Source organism: Coturnix japonica, chromosome 5 (genome assembly GCF_054131305.1).
Source record: "Coturnix japonica strain WE chromosome 5, WE-NBRP24, whole genome shotgun sequence".
NCBI lineage: Eukaryota > Metazoa > Chordata > Aves > Galliformes > Phasianidae > Coturnix > Coturnix japonica.
In genome coordinates, this window is record NC_140667.1 from 23,150,851 (window position 1) to 23,168,714 (window position 17,864).

The 17,864-nt window shown below is 39.3% G+C and overlaps 1 protein-coding gene across 6 annotated transcripts in view; it reads right to left on the reverse strand.

Annotated features, from left to right (window-relative positions):
• CSTPP1 (centriolar satellite-associated tubulin polyglutamylase complex regulator 1) overlaps positions 1 to 17,864 on the reverse strand; it is a 93,062-nt gene that overhangs the window by 28,691 nt on the left and 46,507 nt on the right. For all 6 annotated transcript variants that reach the window (XM_085548846.1, XM_015864311.3, XM_085548845.1 and 3 more), the window contains one exon: positions 2,131 to 2,215. In XM_085548846.1, the coding sequence (XP_085404972.1) occupies positions 2,131 to 2,215 (85 nt within the window). The remainder of the gene's footprint in view (positions 1 to 2,130; positions 2,216 to 17,864) is intronic.

Sequence of the window (17,864 nt, forward strand, 5' to 3'; positions counted from 1 at the left end):
AAAGTGTCCAAGAAATCTCACAGACACATATAACTTGTTTTTTGGGCAGTATGACCTCTGCATCTGTGTGGCACCAGGAACAGAAAAATGGATGTCTCTGGTGTCATGCTAACAAAACCAATGCTGTTGTAACCTCTGTCCTTCTGCTCTGATGTTGCCTGGTCTTACAACCTTCCAATGTTTGTTATCAGTGCATAGCAACAGCTCCTGGACAAGCGGAGAGCACCATGTTGTGTGATCATCTCAATCACGCAGCACAAAGAATACAACTATGACTGCTCTCTTCTTAGGAGCTCCAGTAATGACTCAGGTCCTGTCTGTATCAGCAAACACTGTGGCTACTGTTACACCTGAATTCCTTTCCCAAGGCAAATTAGCAACAAAGTTGCTTGGGGTGTTCAGACTGAAGGAGGAGAATGGCGTCAGTAGGTCTGTGTGTGCCAATCCAGCTCTGCAAGGACTCAAACAACTGTTCCCAAAAGACTGTCTGGACTTTCTGACAGGCAGAACCAAGGAGAATGATAGGAAGTGGGAACTAGACTAAGTAGCAGCATGGGACGTGAGAAAGGAAAAGAGAGAGAGCAATAACTGGAAGCAAAGAGAAAGATGTTTCAGGAATATGGCAAGTTTTATTGAAACTGCTCAACTGGATTATCTTCCAACAGAGTAATAGCATTGTCTAAGTAAATCTTTAGCCAGCCAGCAACAAGAGTGAGGTCATCCCCACCTGAGATGGGGTGCATCTGACAGAGATTTTGTTTCTCTCTAACACCTGCTCTCAAAGCTTGCTCGCCTGTCTCTAAGGCATGCACACAACAGTGCAGCAGGCCCCTGAATGGGGCCTCTAGTTTACAGCAGCCTTGTGGATTAAATTCCTTGACACAAACATCATAACATGTGTAGATACGCTGAAGTCTCCTTTCATGCACCATCAAAAATTCCTGCTCAGCTCAGCTGGAACCCTATGAAATGCACACCCGCACATGGGACTGGTGATGTTGTACCTCCATGAAAGGAAGCAGCAGATATATTCCTGCTGCAGGGTTAGCATTCTTTCCCAGTCTGGCATTGGAGGCCCAGCAAATGCACTTTGTTGTGCCCAGGAGGTGCGCTGATGAGCCAGAGGGAAAAGCAGTGCTCATCTTTTAGTATTAATTGAAGCAGCACAGCTTTAATTCAGATAGCAAGACATAGGCACCAGGGAAGAATTCAGTCAGCGAGGTGGAAGTACTAGCAGACGGATAAGACTTTTTCACTCTTCTGTCTTAGCATTATTTTCAAGGGACTCTGATGCTGAAGAAAGAAAATGAAAAATACAGAACTGAGGACCTCTTCATTATTCAGGCCATGAACAACACAGGAGCAGCTAATATCCTGATTGTGTGCCTGGATTCTGTTTCTAGTGCTATATCTGTGTTCATTAAAAAACTTTAATTTCCATGCCTCTTCTACTGAGTCGGCTCGGAATTAAAATATTCATCCAGTAATCTTGCTGTGATTACATATGTGTGTGTACTAAGATCTGAACAGACCCCTATCCCAAAAGATGCATATACCTTATTACATTTTTACCATCAGATAGTTAATCAACTGCCTGGGCTGGGAGGGAACCAGCAAATTCTATCAGTAAAAAAGTCCCATCTCACATTATCAGTGCCCTGAGTCATCTGTCTGCTTTAGGCCTTGCCTAGATTAAAATAAAATTTCAAACACATCAGCTACCATGTTCTTAGCTAAAGTCCTTTAAACCATTAGTAGTTCACCAGAGCTTAGTACCTTTAAAATGTGATCAACCATAGGAAGCTGGTGTTGGGGGATAACACATTTTAAGGATGGTAAATACAGTTTTAAGTGATACCAGTTAAAACCACATTGGCTAACATTCTTTTATATGCAACTCACCTTCCAAACTTGGAGCAACATTCTGCACTCATATTTCAGTCTTTGTATGCATTATATACATATTCTTTCTCATTCCTAGAAAGAAGTTTAAGCCCCAAATCATGATATCTCTTTTCTCCACAATCTTAAAAGCTGAAGGTCTCTGTTCATACCGTTACCCACAATTCTAGTTCCCAAGTCCATGTATGCAAGACCGATCTTGCTCTAAAAGAGTAGATAAGAACCCACCTTGCTGCTTTCTGAGTGAGTTCCATTGGGAAGTCAGGGCAGAGCAGCTGCAGTAGGCAGTGGTATTCCTGTGCCGTCAGCAAGTCTGCAGGAAAAGAGAGGTGAGAATATCACAATTCTTTTTACAGGTTGATTTCTCCCCATGCTTCATCTCTAGAAGAAAATCATGCTCTCTTCTACCCTCATTCTAAGACTGAGTGTGTAGCAACAATAAATCCGCTTCCTTATTGCCTGACCTCAGAGCTGGACTCCGCAGATGGGAGTTACGTGTGAACCAGACAATCAGAGGCCTAATAAAGGGGAAACACTTCTAAAGAGATTCCCTCAGAGAAGCTGGTAGCAGGTAGTGGTGATTGAGTGTGAAAAAGAGGTAACCAAAACAGGGCAGTTTCAAGTGACAACACAGTTTGGTTTGACTTGAATGTGGAAAAAAGAATCATTTCAAAGTTGCTTAAATTTGCTGAAATTCACTGGCATGATGACATTCACCACAATAAGCCTGAAAACCATCCACAGAACATCTGGCAGCAGTAACAAAGGCAAACAAGGTTTTGGGGTTGTATATGGAAGGCTACAGAGTATAAACCACAGACGTTATTACTTTGGCATCTGGTAAGGCAGCTGGATGGCCTCGTTTTGGAATAATGTGTACAAATCTGGTCACTGTATTATAGGAAGCAGAGAACTAAGATCCAAGAAACACAAGAAGAGCAATCAAATGATTTATGTTTTAGGGAGCTGCTTTGTGAGAGACTGGTCAAGAAAGGCCTCTGTGGTTCAGCAAAAGGAGTCATAGAGGTGAATCTTATGGAATTTTATAGGATCCCAAGGGAATGGAAATATATTGATGTCAAAAAGCCCAACATGATTGTATGTTCACGGTCCAAAAGCCTGTGGAGTGGAGTTATGGAGAAGACTAGCTGAATGGCAGCAATTTTGCAGTGCTTCTATATACAGAAAAATGTGAAGTATGAAAGAAAGAGCCAGGGGTGGAAGTAGAGCCAAGCAGTAGTTGGGAAGGGAATCCAAAGGGCACAGGCATTATGACTGAGGTACAGAACATCAGTTCTTCTACCAGAGTCACATCTAAACCTTCCATAGCCAATAAGCTCCCATTCAAATTATCAACCAAATATCACCTATCCCATCATATCTCAAAGGTAGATGGTTCCACAAAACTAAGAGAAAGGGAAAATGCTACAACTCTGTCAGATATTTCAAGAGCCAGATATGCAGTACCAGAGGACAGTTCACTGCAATGTCCAACCCAGCCGAAGTAATTTTTTCAATGCTGACTACAGAAACATGCATGATCACTGTCATCAAAATCAGGTTACAGACTTTACCTACATTATTAGCAAGGGAACTAGAGGAAAGAGGGGAGAGAGCTACTATATTTTCTGTTCAGAAAACTCTATAACTGTAGGACAGACACTACCTAGCATTATATACTTGGCACTGCTCTCAGGAGGACTTTCTACCTGATAAAGTGCCCTTGATTTCAAGTCATGGTACTAAAAGGTCATTTTGAACAATAAGTAGAAACATTTTGTTCAGCCTGGAAAAGCCAGCTCTGCAGTCAGAAACATGGGAGTCCAAGCTTGTGCAGGTCTACAATACTATCATAGGGGTTTGCACAGCCTACTCTTCTACAGGGATGAGTAAATCAGAATCTCTCTTCTTCCCAGATAAGAACTGAATTCAGATTTCTGTGGTGGCACTGAAATGTGAAATATCTTAGAGAATATGGAGGGCACTGTAACTTCTTTTGTATTGTCATTTCTAACTAAAACACAATTCAGAGGCTGATCTCCATTGCAGACACTTGTTCTGGGAGTATAATTCTCCCACAGACTTCTGAATCTTATCCTTCTCTTTCTCCTCAAATGTTGGAGGAGGTTTTCTGTGAAAGCTGTTCAAAGTCTCTACCAGGTTTCCAGACAAAAGCAGCTTAAAGGAGTAACTGGGCACTAAGTAAGCATTAGTTTTGAGGCATAAATATATATCATTCCCTGGAATTAATGTATTTTTAAAAATATATAATTTAATAATCATTTGTGTTGTCTTTTACTCCTCATTCTTTGTACTGAATTACGGTATTATCCATATTCTTCCACCATAAAACCACAAAGCAACATATAGCTAAAGCACAAGTCTGCCTAAAAGGACTTCAGGAAAGGCTGGTGGAGACCCTCTACAGCCAGCACAACAGAAGATGACATTCATTTTCAGTACAAGTGAAGAATTAATTACAGTTTTGGTCTTTGAGCAAGTAGTCTGTTTAGATGAGAATTGCATGCAGAGCAGAAACAGCAAAGAGAGGCTCCTTCTGTAAAGGAATATGCCTGTTCTTTACTCTTTTTCTTCTTGCTGCTTATGCCTGGAGAGGAGGCACCCTCAAATGAGTCACCAACACATGCAGGCTTTTAGACCATAACATAACAGCCTGTAGACACCCCAGGCATCTGACCAGTAAATCATACCAGTTTCTCAGACTATGGATGGATACCTATTAAACAGGAAGGGGGATCACCGCAGACCCTAGGAGGTGTCTACAGCTTTCTGTGATGACTGTTTTCCTATTCCCTACAGCAAGGTCAGTGAAGACCATGCAGAAAATTACTTTTGCCCATGCACCATACTGCCTGCCAAGAGCTGCTTGGAATAAACAAGGGCAGTTTGGTGTATGACCACATTGCTCCTTCCTGTCTCCAGGCCACAGCTGAGTAAATAGTCTCCAGTGCTGCAAGATGAAGAAAGAAAGAAAAGAAGGAAGATATCAGTCAGAATGAGTGAAAACTGGAATCCACAACTGCCACTTTGGTTGCCACCACAAAATTACTATATCTCAAGTTCCAGTAACAAATGAAGCAAATCACAGAGTTTAAATCTGACCCTATAGCAGAGAAATATATGCGCTCTACCATACTTTCACAGTGTAACAAACTTGATCATATCGTGTGCTTAAGGATGAAGAGAAACTGCAATCTGCACATTAACCATCTTCATTTACAACTGAAAGTAACACTTTTATACTGCAAAATAGCTAATCAACAAATTGCAGAGTGATTCTAACACAGCAGTCCACTAAGAAGGAGATGGGAAACTTAACAGAAAAAGAGAAGTAAATCAGTGTGGCTAAAGTTGCAGAGGAAGCTCTTTAACTGTTCACTCACAATTTTTGCTGTTCTATTCTTCAGATTCCTGCCTAGCTTGTACTGCTGCTGCTAACACAGTACTAGCAAAATCCAGACAGCTGTCCACACCAGACCTCACCATCCATGATCAGTTTATCATCCATTTATGCCATGGGAGACTTGTCCCCAAATTTCAGAGACAGAGTGGACAGAGATGTTCATCCAAGTGGTATAGTCTTGGAAAACAAACACACCACTTTCTGGATAAGAATGGCCAGCACTTGAAGGCAGCTGCTTTGTATTTCCCTGGCTTTTAAAACCTAGACTCTTTTACCGCTTCTGTTTCCTGTTTGTGTGTAGCTGACAGGTGGCACCTAATGCAAAGCAAAGCAAACTCTAGGAATGCTAAATGATGCATTTAGTCTGCTATTGGTGTCTTGAATGAAGTGTAGTGTAGACACACCTGAGCTATCTTTAAACCAGCCGTCTTTCATGTTGACAGCAGCCTAGCCACAGATGCCTGGAGCTCAGCGAAGGCTGTAAAATCTACCCAGGAAGCCAATAAATATTTAGGACAGCCTTAACTGCAGTCATTGCTGCTGTATCTAGGCTGCTTTCGGCACAAGACGTAGCTGTCTACAGTGCTGTCACAACCTATGACAGCTATAAATATGCCAAAAGCAGTAGGAGAATATTTATTGCAGTTGGTGTATGAAATCTGACCCCAAAAGTCACATTAGTAACTCCCCAGAAACAGAAGGACTGCCTTGATGGGAATAAGGAGCTTAAATTGATATTCATCATCTTGTATATGCAGCTATCCAAGAAGGCTGGAGCCCTGGGCAATGTAGCTTTCCACTCTGGATTATGGTAGGACACAAAATTTCCACAGATTGTTTTTCTACCACAGCCATGAAGTCATTCAGGAGTCATAAAGTCAGAGTCACGGTAAATCAGTCTCCTGGAAATATAACAGAAAAAAGCCTAATAAATAACAAAATGTACTTTGAAATGTTAGATTTTTAGGCCTTTAGATTCTTAGAGTTTTTTGTATACATGGTATCACATCCTTAGGATTTTTTCTTTATATGTACCAAAAAAAAAAAAAAAGAAAGAAAAGAAAAAACAACAACAAAAAAAAAAAAAAAAAAAAAAGGAAAAAGCCTCTGAAAATAAAAGTCCAGATGTTCTTGTGCTGCCTATAGGAGTTGCAATTCTACAAAAAAAAGCAGTATAAACACAAGCATTGTTAATGACACAATTTCACAGCTTCCATCTGACTTAGAGGCTGTGCTCTGTACATCTCCTTTGCAAGACAGCGATAGCCTGATTTCCTCACTTCTCCATACATCTGGCACTAGTAACAAACAGAAAACCAAGAGCTCTACGAAAATGAATCTAAGCATAGCACTTAATCAGCAATGAAATTATACAATTTTACATTGAGAGATTTTATGAACTATCAGGAGAAAGACCTGTTGCTCTAACTTGAGGAAATGGTTCTTTAGAAAAAATTTGAAATAAAATAAAACCATTCAAGCACTGTTTCTTTGACTGATTCATTTTTTACCCCAACAAGAAGAGATAAAAGAAACAGAAGCTAGATTCAAAATGTAGAGAGTGAGAACAGAAGCTCTCCATGTCAGCAGAGATAAACTTAGGCTCAGGTAATTTCCCACTTAATATGTTTTAATTCAGAAGTTGAAGAGTATGCAATACTATTGTCATTAATCGTCTTTGTTGTCATTAATGAGCTTCTAATTAAAGGTAGGTTCAGGACAACTGGCTTTATTTGTATTACACTTGCTAAGATGGTTTGTTAACACTCTGATATCAGATACACTCTTAAGACTCAGCTTCTGGCATCTTTCCTATGTCGAAGCAGCAGCTGACTTCAGGTTACTCACAAATCCTGTCCAGTCTTTCCACTGATATCATTTAGATCCCTCCAGAAAGGATCCCAGGGCATTCCCAAAAGATCATCTGACATGACAGCAAAGGCAGGCAGGATAACTGAAGAATTCACCCTGTTGCTAGAGTTTGGTTCTGTAGCTGAATTCTTCCAGAGGGGTGCTTGAAGCGCCGGATTGCTTCTACTGACATATGAAAACATTTGCAAAATCCTGCCAGACCCAGATGTAATAGTGTTGCTGCAGGCAACTAACCTTCACAGGATGTTTTGCACTCTACAAAGGATCATGGCTGCAAGCAGCAAACATAGGTGACTCCTGATAACAACACATAGAAAGACCCAGCTTAAGATATGAAAAAGATTAAAAGAGTGACAGAGATTTATTGAGACTCACTTGGACTCAGGAAAAATACAGTGGAAAGCTAAAGCAGACTGACCTAAAAAGATCTGTTGGGGTAGTGCTGAAAGAGGGAACAGTTACATAGGATTAACACTGCGGCTGAGCAGAGAGCTTTTAAAGGTACTTAAGTAAGAAGGAAAAGATTTATCTGCAGTTGACATGAAGAATAAAAACATCAGTTTGAAAGGGAATCTAGATAGTTCACGTGAACAGTAACCCCACTGAAAAGATGGCTTATTTCAGACAAAGCTCCAGCAGCACCATCTTTTGAGTGAGATAAAGATTTATTATTTTTTTTAAATAAAGTTCTCTAGATGATGTTTTTTGCCCTTTGATCTTGAACTGTTTCATCAATAAGCCATTTGCCAGGTTAAGAAAAACAAGACTGCTCCAATTCTATCTCCAAAATCCAGAATCTTGGTGTTTATACAAACTTTCAATCATCCTCTAGTCCTTTTCAATTTCCCTATAATTATCTTATGGTATAAAACATTTTATGTGGCAGCATTACTTCAGCTTAGAATGTGTGTCACTAAGGGCAGGATGAGCATTGCCAGAGGTGCAGTCCAGAGGCTACAATGTGGCATGCTCATGTGGCTAGCATGGCACAGCCAGAAACTGAACGATTTAAACTTCATTAGAAACAAACAAACAAAAAGATCTCCATTCTCATGATTCTAAAGAAAACATTCCAATGGTGGAAGAGTTTAACCATCATCAGTGCGGTATTCCTCAATCCACAGATAGACTGAAACATGACTCAAGTTTGAACTTTGGTAACTTAAACACTAAATTCTAAAGAAACACTAAAGATAATTTTAACTCTTTCATTTCTTCTTTTAAGTGCAGGATGGAACTTTGGATGAAGTTGGGTTTTAGAGAATTCAGAGCTCCTGAAGAGCAAGAACAGCAAACGGTAAGAAAGAAAATTAACTGTAATCTCTGGAGGTATTTTCAGAAGTAGATTATCTAGACCATCTATTTCCAGCACCTCTGTATCTCCCACTACATCAGGTTGCTCAAGGCCCCACCCAACCTAGCCTTAAATGCCTCCAAGATGGGGCATCCACAGCTTCTCTGAGCATCATGTTCCAGTGCCTCATCACTCTCTAAGTAAATAATTTTCTCCTAATACCTAACTGAAATTTCCCCTCTTAGTTTAAAATTGTTCCCCCTTGTCCTATCCCTACCAGACAATATAAAAAATTGCTCTCCATCTTTTTTATGTTCCCTTTCATATTGAAAGGCAGCAGTGAGGTCACTCTGAAGCCTTCTCTTCTCCACGCTGAACAACCCCGAAGACAGAAGAAGATGAACAAAAAATTAAAATAAAAAAAGCCTGGTTTAAATCTCTCAGATACATTACTGACTAAAGAAAGCAAGTAGTAGATAAAACTATTTGCTGCACAGACAACCAGTTTTCTCCAAATAGCTTCTTTAATGTTTGCAAAGATAATCCTGTGTATATTCAAAAGCATATATAATCCTAAATCTATGCTCAGATCTGTGAGTATGATCCAAAAGGACATTTAGTCTTCTACAAAGGACATTAGACTGAAGCAAATGAAAAGGCTTGTTTGGTGGACTACAGTGTGGGAATGTATGGCTTTCTATTACCTTTTAGATACATTGAAAAAGCAAAGTAAGAAATGCTAAGAATGTTCTAACATTTGTGGTAACAAATATTCTATATATTCTTGACTAACCATCAGCCAATGACCCAGCAGAAATCACTCCTTGGTCTGTAAGCAACTAACAAGGGAAATGACATTAGATAGCAAGAGGCATTTTAATCTACCAAATACATGTAAAACCAAACCAAGATTGTCTCTTAAGACAGGAAACTGGAAAATCACAAATAACTTACAATTTCAAAGTGAGATTAATTTACAACTGAAATGCTGTTACATTTGATATTCTTTGTGTTGATTTGTTGTCTATGACACCAGTTTTTTTCCTTTCACTGTCATGTCACTTAAGATGCAACTAACAAATCTTCCAAGTGCTTCTATCTTGTTCAACAGTTGATTTTCCTCACTCCGAGGAGCTTTCAGTTGCTGATTGAGAAAATAATCAATCCAATGCCAGAGCTACACGGTCATGTAAACAATAAGGAGCAAACATTCCCGCAGGAGTTCTGGCCATCTGGGGGGCAGACTGCTCAACCACTTGAAACGGGACCCACAGCAATCTTAATAGTGAAGTACAGGAATGCCGGCTACACTTCACTAGAGGGGACCATCAACATTTCCCTGGGCTCTCAGACAGCATCAGTAATCTTTAGGCAAGATGTGCATCAGGCTCCATTCAAGAAAACAAGCTGTCATTAAGCTTAAGATCTTCAAAACAACTGAAGAATTCATAGCTACACATCACGAGAAAGGCAGAGTAAATGGGCAGGTGGTATGCAGCTGCATCTCATGCAGTACGGACCTTATGTGCTACGCCTCCTCCCTCAGATGTGTACTGAGTCTAGTGACAGTAATGGGACTATGGCCAAGGAGAGGCACACAGCCTTTAGCTACTGCTTAGTATTTCCTTTCTGCTTTGGGAACCTAAGAAGTATATTTAGCTGGCAAACAACTCATTAGTGTCAAGCACAGCAGGTCTGAGATTGTAAAAAAAGCAATGACATTGGGCTAGAAGGAAAAAGAGGTGTAGGTTAAAGAGGAAAGAAGTGACATATAGTGAATTCCGAGAATGCTGCAGATTGCTGTAGCAACCTCAGGTCTAAGACCTTTCCAAGAAACTCTGGAGTACTGTGTCCAGTTCTGGGCTCCCCAGTACAAAAAAGATAGGAATCTCTTAGAAAGAGTCCAGCAGAGGGCCACAGAGATGGTGAACAGCCTGGAGCATCTCCCCTGTGAAGAAAGGCTAAGTAAACTGGGTATGTTTAGCCTTGAGAAAAGAAGACTGAGAGGGGACCTGATCCAGGTCTATAAATATCTGAGGTGTGGGGGGCAAAGTTGCGAGGCCAGACTCTTTCCAGCAGTGTGTGGAGACAGGACAAGGGGAAACAGTCAGAAAATGGAGCATAGGAAGTTCTGCATGAATGTGTGCAAGAACTTCTTTACGGTGAGGGTGATGGAGCACTGAAACAGGCTGCCCAGGGAAGAGGTGGAGTCTCCTTCTCTGGAGATATTCAAGACCCGCCTGGACGCCTACCTGTGTGATGTGGTGTAGGGAGCCTGCTTTGGCAGGGGGGTTGGACCCGACAATTCTGTGATTCTGTGAAGTACTTCAAATACCTGGAATCTCCCAAACGTTTCAGACTTCAACATGGTACATAAAAGCATAAAGAGCAACGGTCAACAGTTTTCCATGAATAATGAATGAAGCTAAAATGTTTTGGACTTTTAACTACTGTTTCAGAAGAGGCTTTCAAGGGTCAATGCATTTGCAACATACTCATCATGAAAGACTGACAAAATATTTCAGCATAATTTAGTATGCCATAATGTAAAGCAGTAAGTTCATTGTGGCTGAAGCCAGCTGAGATCCACAAAATATGAATGATCCAGAACATAACTTTCTCTGTAAAGTTGTGTTTACCTGGGACAACAGACTGGCTTAAATGTGAATCTTCCATGAACCAAACACCATCCACAGTCCTGGCCATTCTTTGACTTCACTGCAACAAATATTTATTCATAGTTTTTCCACAAACCATGCAGTACCATCCAATGCACCCAGACCATTGGCTAGTTTTCTCCAGTCCTCTTTTACAGATCACAAATGCTGAGGAAAACAGTGTGAAAGGAAAGGACATTTTTAAAGAGCCTCTGGGTCAACAGTTAAAGCAACTGTTCACAAAAAACAGGCATTGTAGTATATGAAACTATGGTTTGACAATGCTTTTTAATCAGATAAAGTTCTCTCAGACACTCTGAAACCAAATCATTTTTATGATGTAAAAAACTAAGAAAACAAACCTGAAACCAAACAAGTCAATAAGAGAAGTGGATATAGGAAGGTAATCTGGTTAATGACAAGACTGAAGAAGTCATTAGTTATTTAGAAGGAAACGCAGTGAAGCATGTAAGCTCCACAGAGAATGTCTGCAGCCCATTACAATATCAATGAGCTAGATTAATGATTATAAATGACTACCACTACAGAACTGGTCTGAATGCAAAGCAGAATGAATGCACTAAGAGAAACTTGAAACAACAAGGCATCCAACTACCCTTTTTAAGGGTATGCTTTTGGCCACGGTTCTGTAACTTCACTCTTAATTTTAACTCTTCAGTTCTCCAGTGAGTGGTATGGCACGGCCCTTCCCCCTCCTATCCCCAACCAAAAAAAAAAACAAAACCAAAAACCAAAACCTAACAAATAAAACAAACAGGGAGAGAATGAAATAAGGTATTTTTTTTCCCAGTATCTCCCGTATATTTTAAAATAACCAAAAATATTCATTAAAAATAAATAAAACTTGTTGGGCACTCTTTAACTTTTAGCACAGCAAGTTCATAACTCTTCAAGCATCCATTAATCCAGAAAGCTTCACGTAGACACCATGCATTTTTGACGAAGTTTAAATGCCATCTAGTTCACAGTTTAATACACTTCCACGGGCCATCTACCGTGAACTGCAAATTAAAAATATTCTGCTGGACGAAGGTTCAAGGAAATGCTCTAAATTCTTCAGCATTATGTCCTAACACTGATAGTATGCATATATTATGGTAATCAGGGAAGGGTAAGAAATTAGACAAAAGAGTGCCTCTTGTAGGGGAAAATGAAAGGACAGCTTCTTGTTGCTGCACAGAGCTTTCTAGAGAAAACAAAGTCCATCTACTGGAGATACACTTTAAACCCATACTGTAATCTTTGTTTGAAAAAACTGAAAACAGGTAAGAGTTCAGTTGTTTAATCTTTTTTCAGCTTCCAGATGACAGATTGAAGATCTATAGGGAGGAAATAATAAAAAAAAGAGTATCACTTAACTGATTAGTTTTAAGATGATAACTTAACCTTGAGAGCAAATTATTTTGACCATATACGATATGGAAGTGATTTCTTCTAAAGAAAGCATGATCAGTATTCTATGGAAGCTCCTGGAAGGACTGCTGCTGCAATGCATGCTGCTGAGAATGCAAAGAAGAAACTAAACCAGAACTTTTAAGAGACACAGGGCTATCCTTTTTTAGGGAAAAAGAAAAAAAGAAAGAATTCCAGGAGTCCTAATATCCCAAATACGGTTACAGTTGACTAACCCATTAAAAGGAAGAGGGGCCATGCACAGTGATTAACACTATATTAACCTTTACTAGTGACTGGGTTCTCAGTGACATTGTTCTAACACAGTTGTACTCTTTGTGGTTTCACTTTTACATATTCTTTTTTCATCTCCTGTGCAACAATATCCTGACTGTTCAGAAAATAAATAAATGAACAATAAATTACAACCCATCATGGAAATGCAAGTATGATAAACCATCAGAGGGGGAGCCAAGATGAAAGCTGCTCTTTAAGTATCTCTAGCCATTAAAGACTTAGAAAACACATGTTCATTTTATTTGCTGCAACATTTGCCCTTCTTTTCCCATTCAATGGTGAGACTTATGGAACAAGTCTGAAAATCAGATGGTGCAAATCATACAGCAACATAGTTTAAGAAGTACTTAAACGTAATGTATTTCAGCATATGTTCTTGACTCAAAGGAAATCTGCTGGATCCTTCAAAGCAGAGCTTTAAAGCTAAGGTTCTATATGCTCCATGCAATTATAAGTGTTTCTTCATGCTGCCCTGTTGGGAAAAAGATTGCTTCCTGGTGTTTCTGGCAAAGGAACTGCATCTAAACAGACTGCATCAGATGTTCCTGCATTTTAGTAGTACTCTATGTGAAGTGGATGGTCAAAATAAAGGGATGCTGTATAAATGTATTAAATTATATTGCTTTAACTTTCATACCACATTTAAAAGTAACATCTATCCTTCAATTGTCTTTTACATGAGTTATCTCCTGTCTGGATCTGTTTTGAGCTTTGCTGTTCCACACCCCCATGCAGAACTGAGGACTCTAAAACCAGCAGTACTAGCTCTTAAAGAGATTCAGATTAAATAAAATCATTAGCATAGAGTGGGTCCCAAAAGAAAACAGAAAATACACCACCTCCAAAAAAATTCCAAGATATTCAGTAGATACAAGTAACAAGAAACAGCTCCTCGGTTATTAGAGAATATGGACGTTATTCTGGACTTGAGAATCTGAGTTCAAGCACCAAAACAAAACTTTACTGATAAACTCCCTGAATTAGAAACTGACAGAAAGAACAAGGCCTTGAGGATCCAAGCTGGTGGGCAATAAACAGAATGCTGAAGTTCAGGTTTCTAAATCATCTGCAGTAAATGGGATATGTTTGGAAAGTCACTTTAAATGACGTGTTTATCAAGAAGAAAAACAAATCTTCTCGCTATTTACTTTTGCTCTTTCCATTTAGGAGGATGTTTTCTGGGGTTTGGTAGAGAACAAACGGATGAGAGCTGCAAAGGGAAATAGACTGAAAGCCTTTATGTGCACATCTCATTTTCACTTGCAGCTCTGTATACACAGCTGTGACCAGAACAGACTTACTGAATGAAGGACACGGTTCTGCATCCACTGGTACAGCACAAGGAAGATCAACATTATTTGCTTAGCAAGCCTGAAAAAACAAATCAGTGAATTATTTGAGAATTTAATGAGCCTTTATTCTTATTTCCTTTTCTTTTTGAATTGCAGTCTGTCCCACTATAAAGTCTTCTCATGAATAAGTGTAGATATGAAAGCTTTTCAATGATAGACAAATTAGATTCCAGTTTCAATGTCTGAGTGAAAATGTTAACTATTCTAGATGTTAAAAGGAAGCTATTAAAATACCTCCTGTTACGCCTACCAGTAAACACAAAGAAAACTAGACAAGTACCAGAAATTTCTGGTATAACAGGAAAATGAGGAGATACATGAGTGGAGTTTGTGGCTGCAATAACCTGCCTTCAGATACTAAAGAGAGATAGATAGGAGCAGAGGAGTTTTGACTACATAAAACTCATTATCTGTAAAACAAGCAGGTATGATTTGTTATTCATCTTCGCAGTATAAAACTACTTCCTTGTGAATCTAGTATTTTAATTCCCGTAAGTGTGAATATTGCTGGTCAGGAACAAAAATAAGTATTTTGTGATAACGATACATCAGGATATGTCCAAATCTGACTCAAAAATGTCCAAAAATTTGAGTGGAAAAAAGCAGTGAACAAAGGAGTAAAATTAATACAGCTGAAATTTGGAAGATAAAAATATTTATGACTTTCTCCAAAAAGTGCCAGTGTTCAGCTCAGTCACAGATCTGTTGCAGTGCAAACAACACTTGCTGTGCCACTGGAAGTCTAGCATTGACACTATTCCTCCTCTACAAGAAAAGAACAGAGATCTACTTACTCACATTCATGGTAGTTTATAATAGGTTAAAAGTTAATATCTAACATTATAAATGGAGCACTATAGTAATTTTTGAACTTGGCTATCTTGACCTGCAGGCATAATAGGGATAGAAGTCATGGCACAACTGAACAATCCAGACAAATGAACAGCTATGGAAAGGCTCAAGTTGAGATTGTCCCCTGAAAAGCTGGGAAAGCAGCTACTAGTACAACTACAGGTCACCACTTGCCTCTGCAGAGATCACAGAAGGACAGACATAAAAAAACCCCAAACCAAACCAAAAGCAAAGCACCACCACTCCCATTTCCACAAAAAAGGTTTAAGTCTCCTTGCCAAGGAAACTCAACATTGCCAGCGATTTGTGATACAGAGGTAAACGAACATGAGAAAGTGAAATTCAGAAGTGGCTAGATGAACTCTGCATGATCCTCAGGTGGAAGATGACAGTATAGTTACAAACAAGCCTATAGGCAAAGTTTTCTTTAAATACTCTTTCCTAGAAGACTTGGAGAACCTATTACTAGCTCTAGTACTTCAGACAGAATGGAAGTACAGGCACTAAATTTCACTCAGACCAAAAACTGAGCTCTTCTTATGCAAAGGGACTGCAAATCAGGAACTAAAATTGAAATAAGAAAGTCATAATTATTGCACCCTGCATCAGGCTGGAGGCTGAAGAAAGTTCATCAATTCAGCCAGTCTGTGACTGCTTGCTTCCCACCGTGCACGTGGCAATGCTGGTGACACACAGGTAGAACTCTTTCCATTTCTTAAGATCAATTGAAGTGCTGAATATACAGCTCTGCCTTTCTCATTCTGAACATCAGCTTGAGCTGAAGTACAACCCATGAGGCAAAGAAACATCTTACCTCTTATGTTTATTTACAAAAGACAGGCACAGTCTTGTCCTCTTCTCTTAAATTACATCACCTCAGACTTTTCACTCTTAAAGCTGAAGGCCTTGGTTGGAGAGAGACTCAACTGTCACAGAATGGCAATGGAATTAGAGTGCCTAAAGTAATTAGAAACCTGGAGATATGCTATTACCTATTTGGTACAGAACATCAGGACACTGTCATGCATTCAGTCAGCTACAAAAACTAGCTACATACTTCAGCAACGGGTCTCATCTCAAAATAACACTGAATGCTTTCCTCATTAATTTGGCTGAGTAGATCACCCCTGAAACCCTAATTGTGCATTGTAGTTAACTGAACGGATGAGAAACCATACAATAAATGAACAGAATCCCAATGAGGAGATCTAAGAATGCCGCGAATCAGACAGTCGTTAGTGTTCTAAACAAAACCTCCTTTTATTAAACTAGTGAATATTTAAATTTTTTCAATATAAAGACATGTGTGTTTCTATTTCTAGGGTTTCCCTGTTCTGTTCCAAACCAGATCATTAAAGCATCCCATGACACTGGAGATAAACATCAGCTGTACAGAAGGAAGGTCTTTAAGTGATAGTATGTGATACCACATTTAACAGTTCTCCTGTGCCAGTCTGCATAAAGAGAGGGGGATGAAAAGCAATCGTTTTTCTTCATGTACGGCTCAGAAAGGACAGTTCCAAGCCTGCCACACAAAACTTCTTTAATAATGCAACCCAGTGCCTTTGATTTGAGGAACACGCAAAAGAATAAACAACCTATTAATCTAAATTTTCTAGTTTGTCTGAAAGTACAAAGCAGCAATGAACAAACCTCTTGGCTACATTATGTGTACTGAAATGCAAAACGGCTTCTTTTCTCACCCTACAGTTACTTAGGAAAGAAGAGGGGGGAGAAGAGAGAAGGGAGAGAACAGGGAAGGGAAGCAGAAATTGTTTTAATATAAATTGCTCAGTCAAAACTTAGGGTATAAGGAATTCTGAAGAAGGCTTTCAAGTGTTGCTACATGAAGGCACTTTAATACAAAGTGGATATGCTCAGAAGATGAATGTAAGAGATAGTATTATTTAGTAAAGAGCAAGAATCCTCAAAGCTAACCAGCTCTCAATTGAGCTGGTTCTGTCAAGATGAAGGAACCACTCACTGGTAACAGTCTGATGAATGTTTTCAGTGGTTTTGTTTGTTTTCGGAAGCTTCGATGCAAAATACAGGTGAACACCTTGATTAATGTTAGTCTCCTGACTGTCTGCAGTGGTGTGCTTTGCTCTGCTATTCTAATATACTTGCAGTCAGCAAAGGTACTTTAATTACTCATCCATAGATTTTAACATCTGAAGCAGAATTGTTCCAGAAATGCTGCCTGACTCAGTACACTACAAGTTTGGTTGGAGGATATATTTAGGCATTGGGGTAAACGGTTTTGGCAAAAGTTCTTGGCTCTCCTACAGCCTTTTTCATGGCTTGAGAAGGGCAAAGAGGTATTAAAGGCATTTGTTAAAGCAACTTCACTACATCTTGAGTTGGATAAAAAGTAAACAGTTTCAGTTAAACCCTTCTCTGTATATATAGCAAATTAAAATGTACACAGGAAAAGTTAGGTGGGGGGAAAAAAAAAAGGAAAAGGAAAAGGAAAAGAAATAGAAATAGAAATAGAAATGGAAATAGCTACTTAATTGATGGTAATACAAGTGGGATTTTGGAAAAAGTAGAAAAAAATATGAGATGAGCTGAAGAACCACAAACTGAGAAAAGGACTGATACCACAGAAGATGTCACTAATATCCTCAGTTTAAACATCCATAATATTTTCCGTATCAAAAGTTCAGAGAAAGGCTCCAAATACCTACAGAGCATTTTAGGCAAATTGTTCTTTGAGTCAGTATACTAGTCATCTTCTTGCTTAGGTGCCTACTCTTCAGCTTGCAGTTAAAACCAGACATAACAAATTTAGCAGGCAGTTG